This window comes from Hylaeus volcanicus, chromosome 3, assembly GCF_026283585.1.
Source record: "Hylaeus volcanicus isolate JK05 chromosome 3, UHH_iyHylVolc1.0_haploid, whole genome shotgun sequence".
In the NCBI taxonomy this organism is placed as follows: Eukaryota; Metazoa; Arthropoda; class Insecta; order Hymenoptera; family Colletidae; genus Hylaeus; species Hylaeus volcanicus.
The window spans coordinates 8,140,031-8,152,073 of record NC_071978.1 but is presented as its reverse complement, the minus strand read 5'-3'; the positions used below and the strand labels follow the sequence as shown (position 1 = coordinate 8,152,073).

The 12,043-nt window shown below is 36.0% G+C and overlaps 1 protein-coding gene across 2 annotated transcripts in view; it reads right to left on the bottom strand.

The window, feature by feature from the left end:
- LOC128873376 (uncharacterized) overlaps positions 1 to 12,043 on the bottom strand; it is a 172,539-nt gene that overhangs the window by 55,918 nt on the left and 104,578 nt on the right. For both annotated transcript variants that reach the window (XM_054116927.1, XM_054116928.1), the window contains exon 4: positions 6,690 to 6,823. In XM_054116927.1, coding sequence (XP_053972902.1) covers positions 6,690 to 6,823 — 134 coding nt within the window. The remainder of the gene's footprint in view (positions 1 to 6,689; positions 6,824 to 12,043) is intronic.

The following is a 12,043-nucleotide window of genomic DNA, read 5'->3' as shown; positions in this document are numbered from 1 at the left end:
CTCAAATTCGCCAGGGGCATTCAGAAATTTGCTTACACTTTTGTTTTCGTTTGATGCACCATAAAATAAATCCGAATTATTAAATAATCTCGAATTCCATTTCATCATATTTTTCATTTATGATCCACTTACCACTGATGTAGTCTGTACAAATAAATACTATTAAATTAAATTAATTTTAATTTTTTCTGTCATTTTAAAATTTAGTAATACATTAGTATAGATAAGAAACATTCAATTAATAAAATGTCTATTTTATTGTTCTATTACCAAAGGAATAATTCCTTTTTAAATTATTTAAAGTATATTAAAATTGGTAATTCATACTAAGAAGGTAATTATATATTTACGTGAACTTTGTTGAATAACTCCAGTATCTAAATAACAGAGTAAAGCTATTCATGTTTATAATTTCTTTAAAATTATTAAATTGTTCAGCCACGTTGCGTTTAACGTGTTTAAAAACTGCATTTAAAATTTTCGCTTCGACTGACGTCTGACATTCTATTTCAAAGTTGTTGGGAAATTTAAATACATACGGATCCGAAGAATTCATTGTCTAGACACTAAAGAAAATTCTACGTTCCGTTAGATATTCTTGGGATCCGCTACTTTCATTTACAGTAAATTTAAATTTTAGTCCCTGTCAGCCAAACGTGAAATATAAAAAGAAAAATGAGTCTCCAACTGTTGATTCATAATTAACGTGTCTACTCATTCATATTATTCGAACAGTTCTCGTTGCAAGACGGAAAATATCAGAGGATCGATGCACTTAACTGGAATTCGAACCCGGACATTTGATTTGACGGGCGACAGTTCCGTCAATTGAGCAGTTGAAATCGTCGGCAGATTCTTTCTTCTAAAGTTTAATCTTTGAAAAATGTCCGTCGAGTATGACAATGAGGAAGATCGTATATTCAACGTACCCATTCTCTGAAATTGATTAGAAATTCCCTTCTTCCTTTATTTGATACCTTCTGATGAACGAACTCTGCATTTTATGTCGCAGTAATCCGAATTGGTAGTAAAGAGTTATTTAATAACCTCGAGTTGCAGTGATTATTTGCACCTAATTGAGTTTCTTGACAGAAAGAAATATTTCATTATGTTTTCGTTTCAACTATTGCTAAAATAGAATGATTTTACATACTTGAGGTATTCTCCACTATTACTGGATAATGCATACTTGTACAAATCAATAATTGCGCAAGTCAGGTATAATCATATTATGGGCCATTAGTCATTCTATTTCGTGAATAATAGCTGTTATTATTGGCGGTTATTCCATTTCTACATTTAGCGACTGGGTTCGTTCGCGAGTATTGATATTGGTATGGAATCATTTCTTCATTTTGTCGCTAATAATAAACGAGGCCAGCTGTATAGCAGGAAATGAACAAACTCTTTTATTGACCCTGCAAACATGCACAGCGTACCAATTAGACAGCACTTTCGAGTCAAGCGCACATATTTGGTTTAAAGCCACTCAACCAACGAGACAGAGAGAGGAATATTTACAAAATAACTTATTTCTTGTTGCCCCTGGGAGTGTTCTCTGTAAATTCGGTGAATAGCTCGAAACAGTGTTACTCCTAAGAAACCAACAAACCGATACTCACACCCTCGACACTCGACATTTCTTATAACACAGCGTTTCTCAAACCTTACTTCCGGTGGAGCCACTCCTCAAAAAAGGAGAGGTGTAATCAGGTCCCCTAAGGTAGAATTATTAATAAATTCATTTTTACTATGACTCAACGATCTTGTTCAAACAAATCCATTTATATTTCAACTAATTAGTAAATCTACATGGATCTTTGGAATTTATTTAAGAGTAAATAGTAATGTTTTTCTCTCTTAAATGAATAATTACTTATTGCATGCATTTTTCAACATAATTAAACTATTGAATGGATTCCAATGAAACTTCGTGTTCAAGTTTTATATTCTCATCTGAAATTCAAATCAATTTTAATCAAAACCTATCTATGTATATTCATTTCCAGCTTCTGTAGTCTTTTGCTACATTTAAAAACCTTTAAAAAATGATTCGAGTAAGTTTTAAATAGAATTACATTTTCTTTCTTACAATTTCACTTTATTCTTTTAATTTTTAATTAGTGTACATTAACCATAAAATCTTTTCTTTTGTGTTCACCTCATACTCAATAATTTTTATTCCAAGTGATATTCCTCTTTCCTTACAATTCCGCTTTATTTCTTTCGCTTCCAATTAATTTATATTTGTGATCAAACCTTTCTTTCCGTTCTCATCTTTCTTTCTCACAATTCGTGGAAAAGTATTGTGACGCAATCATCCACGTTAATTTTCTTTCGAGTGTCAGGGGACCTGAGTTTGAGAAACGCTGCCCACCATACAAGACGGCGTTTCTTTGGCCGCGTCTAATTCTCTCCGACTCATCTAGTGGAGAACCGAGCCTCGACTTCCTCCATAACCGTACATTCCAAGAGCTTTCTTACAGTGGCGCCAGTTGAAGGAAATAGCAAATTACCCCCTCCCACTATCCCACCTCGCGTTTTTCGTTTACGTCCACCCTTACGACTGAGTAATGGAATTTGATAAAAGTAAAACGCGATATCGGAGTGGTATATATATTAGATTAGATTCGCGAGGCAGATGCATTTGGCTCTACCTCGCATTTTTATGATTAGCTTCCGTCATGAGAGTTGTTCCAATAGGTGGCGTGTACATGATGTTTAATCTAAGTTTGTAATTTACAAATTATTGTAAATAGGTACAGACTAATTGCTTTTTCATAAACAAAAATGTAACTGTTTAGAGAAGGTAACTTTCCCTTTTTTGTTCACACGTGAGATAGGCATGCATTTAATATTAAATGGGTTATGTTATATATTAAATAACCCTGGACTGCATTATTTGAATGTGGACTACAGCTGGATGACAATTCTTATAGAATGTAATATTAAACACTGATTAAACTCAAGAAATATTCCAATACATCCTCCAGAGTCTACCCTAATCACACCCTCGTCAGATAGAGTGACTGAAGGTCTGGAAACAACGTATGTTTCTTTGAATGTTACACTATTGTGCACGTGTCATCAACACTCATGCTACGAACCAGTGCCGGAAGGTATAGGTTAGATCTCTAGTCGGTAGAACGGACTTATGTATGTATGTACGTCTGAAATAAGTCTAATACGAAAGTAGGTTATGTACGTAGACTGGGTCAAATGGGTTACGCATACGTCACGTGGAATAAGCATGTGATGTGATTTGTCTAAGTCTAATGTGGTGTTAGATAATACAGATTACATCTATGTTCCGTAGAATGGATCGGTTACATCTGAATTACATTCAAGACTAAGTAGCCTAATATCAGCTGTACATAGACTGCGTTAGGAATATTGAGTATATGTCAACTGGAATAATGTCGATTATTGTCTAAATTTAGCTTGGTATTTGTGGAGGAAGACTTTGGACAATCCTCTTTAAAGATGCAGATTGTTTCTGAATAAATTAGTAGTTAACATTTTCGCCACTGCTGTTCTCTATTTAAATTCTATTCGTTTCTCTTTTAAACACTGAGATTATTAAATTACGAGTGGCTATAAATCAGAGGCTGTAGCCAGATAAGAAAGAACAATTTATCCAGCGCAAATGACGTTCATTTTTTTTAGCATACACTCCTGTAAGCTTCAATTATAATCTAGTCAACAGGAACCAGATAGATGGACATATACAATGCACCACTAGAGTTGAAAAGATTAAAGAGTTAACAGGCATTGCAAAATCTAAAGAAACACACCTAAAATCACTTTATCTCGCGATAAAATGGTACCAGCCTCGAAAACAGCGATATTCGTCTATATTGGAAGTTTTACTGACGTTGTAAGCGCTTATCTACGTACGCACACACGCACACCATGAAAATTCTTTCGTACGAAAGATCAGTTTCCCGATATTTCCCGCTGTGTTTCAACGCGGCGAACGCGTGCACGGGATCGGGCAAATATTTTCCGTAAAAAGGAATTATACTCGAGCGCAAGCAAGCTTCCATAAAATGTCAACTACGGTCGAAGTTGGTTAAACGAAGCTACGCCGTCGGGCCGCGCTGATTCGAATGCGATTTCATTTTGCGGGTATACGTATTTAGCCGTATCGGGTAATGAGATCCTACGTTGTCACCCCCCAGGGATTATAGGTGACGCATCGCCCAATGAGCCAAACGACCCTTGTTCCCGCCATCGCGAAAACTCGCCCGGACATTTTTCGCCGTTTTCTAATTTAATTTATTCAATTAGAATTCAACCATCCGCGCGGGAGGGACGAGAGAATGAAGTATCGCGCGAGGTACGCTCGAGGGGGATGGAAATCCGCTCTGCAAGCAATCATTCAAATGGAGCGGAATTTAAAAATTATGAGAAACAAATCCTTCGTGAAAGGAGACACCGACTAATATACACACAGAGCCACAGACTGCGCGGCCGGGAAAGATTTTTCAAGAGGAAAAGTTCTCTTCTTTGCTTAACCTCCTTAACTTTTATAGAGCGGCTCCTCAAACTTTCATACCGCGATAACTTCCACGTTCCCCCTCGTATATCGTGCAATTACTTCGGCAGTGTGTGCACGTGTATGCGCCACAGAGAGGAGCACCCGATGTTATCACTGAAAATTGATTCGGTTGGCATGGAGAAGCCCACCCACACACCGACGGAGAAAATTATTTTCACCGAAGAGGCAAATAATCGTAATCGGTGGAAGTCCTTTTCGCGGATGTCTTCCTGCGCGGTACGGTTTAAAATGGCCGATTAATCTTTAACACTGATTCCAGACTGATTCAGATGGAAATGTGTACAGGATTAAAATTTTGTCTCGAGACATTTGTAAACAACAGAATCTAATATTTGTCATATTACTTATTTTTGTATTATCATCGATATTTACAAACTATATTCAGACTTATTTTCGTTAGCTCTTCAAATTAATCCCTGAAGTTCCTTAGTGGCAAGCTCAGTCACCCATATATGGGTGAAGTGGCATTCAACGTGTTAAATCGTGTTTTTTTAGCGCCACTTGCCGTTGCAGGTTTAAACGTAGAGCAAAATTTATACTTTCGATTATGTTTGCCATGTGTGAAGGAGCCAATTGTTGAAATGGTTGGAAAATTAATGGTTTAGTGGTCTTCGAGTTTTCAAGGGAACTTCTTATGGATTATTTGAAATACTAAAGATTGTAGAAATTAAGAATTGCTTTTAGAAAATAATTCTTTCGTCGAATTCTTGCGTGGAGCACCGTGGAAACTAATAAAAAATAGGAAACTTGAATACTTCACGATACGCGATGTCACAATGTGTGGAAGAATGGGTTGAATTCGATTTAACGATTATCGAGTTATTACTGATACTAAGTCGAAAAGTGCAGTCTCGAGAAAAACGCGTTTAAAAAAGATATGGTCCATAAATCCTTCCGTTTATGGGCCATATCTTTGTTATTGCAAAAAATTTCTTAATGAAACGTTTTTCACGTTATTTTTACAGACACGCACTATTACTTCGTAAGAAAAAAGATTTCGATATTTTACAAGCAGTCAAGTCAATTTCTAAGTTTCGATTTGAAAATGGTGTCACGTTAATTACTGAAGAGACAGAAACGTGTGATGTTTAAAATTATACTTTCCAGAATTAGACGAAGCTGCCTTGCAATTTGCAATGTTCGAAATATCATAACTTGTAGACTCTATTATTAATCGATGCTTCTGAATAATGAATATTAATTAATACTGTATAATGAATAGTTATTTAAATACTAGCTATATTAACATTCCACAAAAAGTCTTCATGTAATTACAATAAATAAATAGTCTTTAAGAAAATTTAATCTAACCAAACTATCACGTTTCCAATACAAATTGAATAATATTCTAAATAGGAAAGCCAAATTATAAATGATCAAAACTTCTGTGCCTGCTGACTATGTAATTATAAACATTATTTGAGTACGAAGTACAAGATTAATTTCAGTTTACGAGTGAATAAACATATGTGCAGATAATTCACGATGATATTTGATTATTAAACCCAAGCTGAATGTCCTAGACGTACACTTTAAGGTACGAGTTCGTATCAGTACACTTATCCAAACTTCGTAGGTTGATACATTAGCACGTATCGATAGTATTCTACTCAGGTTGCTTGGAAGTTTATCTTGTTGGATCATTCTACAGAATGAACCAAGTTTCAAGAAGCAGAGAAGTATCATTCAATAGAATCCAATTGCATTAAATGTCTAAATCCCATCAAGGTTTTATGAAAATTCTGAAGATTGTGTTTGGCTAAATTGGTTCAAATTGATTGCAATTACTTAAAATAAGTTTATAACCTTTTGACTTACGAATTATTGCAAAAAAAGATAGTAAATTTTCTTTTTAACACATCTTTTACACATCTGCATTAAATCTTGGCCCCAAAGGCAAAATGCTTTAAATTTGCCTACCAGTGAATGGGTTAATATTCTTTAATTTCGTCCTTATATTTATCTCGTTCGAACTCATTTTTCAAATTATTCGAAGTAACATTAGATGTTTGCAGTGATAACGTAGGGTGCTCAGCCGTGTGTAGCAACACTTTCGCAACCATTAATTTCTCGATTCAACCCTAAGTGCGGATTCGATTATGACGCGTGGATTATAGGTATCACTTACCGGCCCGTTGTTCAGGGTGAATGAGAGATGAGCTGGTGGCTTCGAGGGTGGCAAGGTACAATTTGCCCTCAACGTGTCTCCTGGCTCGTACCGATGACGTTCCGAAACGATATAGGGCTTGTCTTCGGGTATTGCTGAAACATAATAATTCCAATGATGTCTTTCAACCCCGTAAAAGGAAACAACTTAGTCAAGTTCATCATGATAGTTATATAGATTAAAAATTCCTTATTCATCTTATTTACGTTTAATTTGTTAGTTAATAAAATTTCAGTAAAACAGACTTACATTTTTCCATTCTAACCTTCTATCTTTACATATTTCATTTAATTAACTCATACAATTTTTATTACAGTTCTTCTATACATCCTTAGATTATGCACATGTATGCTCCTTAATATCGTCACGTTTAATGTTACCATTAATTTTCGACATTCCACTAATATTCATCTGCGGAAGCTGAGTGACTGATAGACAGCCGATATCGATTAATTAGTAGTTGTTATTCCGCGGAAATAGTAATACCTAATTATTGCTCTATCAATCAAGGATTCAAATGAAATATGTGTCGGCTGTCGAAACAGATACAATACATTTGTTAATCTCAATAAGTTTTAATTCCTTATATGCTCAATTAATATATTTGTCAACAACAAAAATTACTGAAAAGATAAAGGAGAAAATAAAGCAAAGCATCAATTGAAATTTAAAACTAAAGGATCTTCAATATAAAAATACTATTTACAAAAACTCAGCATTATTTTGATCCACCAGTAAGTATTATGCTTTTAAACACGCCCTTAAACGTGGCCTGGAAATCAGATTAATTTCTCCTGAATGGAACCAGCGTTTGATATATATTAAACTTATTGTTCGATTATTTAAGGGTATGTTAACACGAATGCAAACAATAATGCATTCACGGTCTACGATTATTGCCGTTCTAACACATGATTGATTTTCATCCCCTCTGGTCACTATAGCGAAAGGAACGCCTCCATTGTTTAGCAACTAGTAGAACCACTATGGATAACTATATAATACACTGTGAAACTGTAATTGCACAGGCACTCGTTCGCGGTTATATAATAAAATATGTACGCGGAAATTTCATTGAAAATTACCAGCGATAGAATTAATCGCGTAATGCGCCGTTTTGCGAGTTTGGCTCGCGCCAATGGGTCTCTGTAGGAATCAGCCAAACCCAATTATATTTCAGCTTTGTGTATACATAGTATTCTGAGCTTCTGTCACAGTCGACCGAATATTCAGGAACAAAACCGACCGAAGGAAGAAGAATTTCGAATCGATTGATAAAAAAAATAAACGACCGCTTCCTTAGTTCAAACGTATGCGTTCGACCTTCCATTAAGTATATTGGATTTTCGACCGATGTCGACAAATCATTCGGGGGCAATCGGAATAATGGCGCAAAGTGGGTCAAAGAATTGTTGCGAAATATTAACGACATATGTCGCGTTCACGTATTGGAGGAATAACGTAAATGGTTCGAGAAAATCGTAACGACACATGCATCAATCCTTGGTGCAACCGGCGACGGTATAAATTGAGCATTCATGACAAAATGGTTGCTTCCTCGATAACTTTCGACAGTGGTCTCCAGCATTTCAAAACTTTAAGTCACATGTATCGTAAACGGAGTTTCACCGCGTTCCATTTAAAGAATTTATGGAAGTATTAGTACACGTGTAAGTATGGGTAATTCGAAGTCTGGTAAATAAACGAAGAAAATGTTTAGGTCAGGGTGGTAACCCTCTACACTCCCAATTTTTTTATTTCGGTACATTTTTGTCGAACCTCGCTCGACATAGGATCGTAAAGGGTTAAGGTTCTCAATAAACTTTGTTGAGTCTATTCGTGTTTGCAGTAAGTTCCCTTTTCATATAAAAACAATTATAAGGGTATATTGAGCAAAACTCTAATAAATTTGGGAAGCGTTAGTCTGCAGTGTAGCTTAGAGGTGGCAGTAATTAATTACTTTGGGATTACTTTTGAAATGGATTAGTCAAAGGACGTTTTCCCAGCGGCGCTATAGAGCTTGTTTAAGCCACTGCTGTCAACAGCATACCACGCGAAGCTCAGGAATTGATCTCCGCAAGGAACTGCCAGTCGCATTGGGTCAAGCTAAGCATAAATTATTCGACACTGTCCACATTCCCCTTACACACGGTACTATATTCCACTTAAGCCTAGAATCATCTTTCCAGCTCCCAGTTATGGAGCTACGAATCCTACTGTATTCGGTCTCCATTTCAACGTGATGCATTCAAATAATTACTATAGGTAAACTGAGGATGTTTATTCAAATTCATATTTTATATATTTTCTTTACATATTTTACAAATTCATATTTCATCTCTCTTCTTAATGGCCCTTCATTCTATTATAATATTACCCATGAATCCGTTATAATCGGATCAAACTTAATTGGTCGCTCTAGGCTACTCTCATAACTGTGAACAATACATATACTGCTACTGTCAGATCATGCCAGCTCGCCTCTGCGTCTAACAGGGAGTTGCACATGCCAACGCAAACTTGTGAAAGATAGACAAATTGTACTCGCAGGTTTGGACAAGAGATAGAACGGTAGCCTAGCCAAACGTAAAGTCAAGAGATAAAATGGTAGTCAAGCCAAACGGTATGATGAGGATAACCTTTCCAGCGGCCTCGAGCAGTCCGTTAATTTTGATGTGATTGTAGCAGTCACGAGAGGAAACTACATTCTTTCTATCTCATCTTGTTATAGATGCCACACACTTCGGAAAGTGTATCCTGAGAGCGTGTATACTTACGAATATTTAAATGATGAGATGTAGTCGAGACGAAGATTTAATTAATTCATTGTTTACTTTAATATTTTTACAAAATATTGATGATTCATACTAAAGCATTCTAAAAATGTCTAGAAAGACGAACTTTCATTCAAAGTTTATATATATAGTTCTATTGTAATTATTAATATTTTACAATGCCAAATTTTAATGAATAATTGGACATACTCCATTGTCCCACATTCTCCAAATGTCGGTGATATTTGAAACTTGTAACTTTAATAGTTTATAAGAAATTAACTTTCAATTTCATCTAGCATGCAGAATTAAGTACTACGTTCCAGGACGATCTCGAAATAAATGTTAATTAACTGGATTAAGCCAATGGTTCTTAACCATTTAAAGCTCAGAGCACAGTTCAGACCGTTCGCTTCAAATTCTTCTGGTTCTAGGTTATAGTTAGAAAATTCAATTTAATTTTACATGTTTTAATTTTAGTTTAAGTCTTTTCCAGGAATAAATTAAATATATAATTCATACTTTCTCTTATAGCATACTACTACAGATTAACTAAATAAACAAAGTACACGCATTATAAATTAGAAAAGGTTTGTAATACATACGTACAAGATCTGGAACAATATACAAAAAGTTTAACTCAACAGAAAAAACTAATAAGTAGAATAAAATTTGCTCTGTTATATTTAATGCTAGAAAAACGTTTTTACCTTCTTCGGATTCGTAGCACAATTTAGAGAAGAAAATCTAAACGCAGCTTTTATTTCTGAATCATTAGAGCGTAAATGTTGAAAATGGTAGAAAGTGGGACTGAACAAGATGATGAAGTGTAGCTAGTTACACAGCACGATGGCGTGCCACGGCGCAGCGCTTAAGAATCACTGGGCTGAAAACTAATCCAGGCAGACAATGCTTTCCAACATTAAACATTCGCACTGCAGTCTAGCAGTGTCCAGTTTCTCCAAACCGTCGCCGTAATCAGACACCATCACACAGGACACCAGGCGAAGAGAGACTGGTCACGATTAATTTGTAAATATCAAATAACGTAGTATTAACGCGGTTCATTTTCTCGTCGCTAATTGGCATTCCGCGATACACCCATAGCTAAAAGAGACCTGGCCTAATCACTGAACGAAACAAGTTTAGAAATATTGAACGAATTCATATAAAATGAATTAAAAAGTTATAATAAGAGTAACTTTTGGTTAAATTACTTTGAAATGCGAAGTGTCAATAAAATGACAATCGGGCTACGTCTTCGAAGTCAATCTAAGCTTAACATTCGTGGCAATGGAATGCTAAGAAAGCATTTTGAGGTGCTGTTAAATATCAGAAATACAGGCCTCGAGTGCAAAGGGTTAATAAAATAGTTATATTTGTACGAATTGCCAACGCAATACTAGCCCTTGCAAAAAGGTTAAAGCAAAGTGACTATTCCAGACTTGTTTACGGTTCAGAGTCAGGTAGACGCACGTGTAACGAGCAGTGGCCTAACGAGTGGTGAAATTAGGACGGCCGTTATCACATTTAATTTCACAATTGAGCGAGCCCAGGATGTACAAAGATCCCCGGCAGCTCTCCTGGCCGCTCTCACTTATCTGACACCGGCGCGAGACCTGAAACTGGAACCGATTACCGCGAAGTGAAGCGAGGGAAATAACCGTTTACCCTCTCACCCTGTCGGTGATAAACCGGTGATTCGCGAAACGATAGAACGACTAATCGAATTTCAGTTATGTTATCGTCTTCCGTCTATGAATGGTACTTCGGCTTGATTGCGCTACAGTTACTGCACCTATAACCGCCGACCGTTTTGTATATGTATAAAATGGCAAACATGATTTCACATTTTCTCGTGGAAACGAATTTCCCCGTGTATGGGCGAGGGGGGGGGGGAGGGGGAGGTGCAGGAAGGGAGGTGAAACTTTCAATGGCTCGCGTGAAAGATCGAACATTTCCATTTATCCAGGTCTAGTGGCATTTCAACAACCAGCAAAATGAACGCGTCACGCGCATATACGCGTACAGGATGATTCAAATATTGTTTTTCTGCGTATGAATTTATGTTGTGCTGCGGAATTTTGTAACAACGCCAAACAGTACGTATTTGTTGGAGTTTCGTCCTGCACGAATATTAAAATTGAATATTAATTAAATGAGAATAGAAATTAAAATATAGACAGAAAGTGGAAATAATTATGAATATTCCTTCACGCCTCTTGTGGCTACTTCAACATTATGAAAATCAAATAATACAAACAATTGATCAAAAAAGACTAAGACAAATAAAACATGAAATAAAAGCTATTCTGACTCTAAATAATTCCACCTGAGAATTTCCAAATCTCACTTCAAAATTGAGAATAAGTATCTATAAACACAAAGAATGAAAACCTTTAATTTCAGAGACATAGTGCCCACTTCACCTGCTACTATGAAGTACCTATACCTTGCAACCAGTAATTTGATATCAGAAAGGCGTTTCATGATCTTTCTTTCGATGTCTGTAGTTTGTAAATTTTGTGACACCATTCCTGA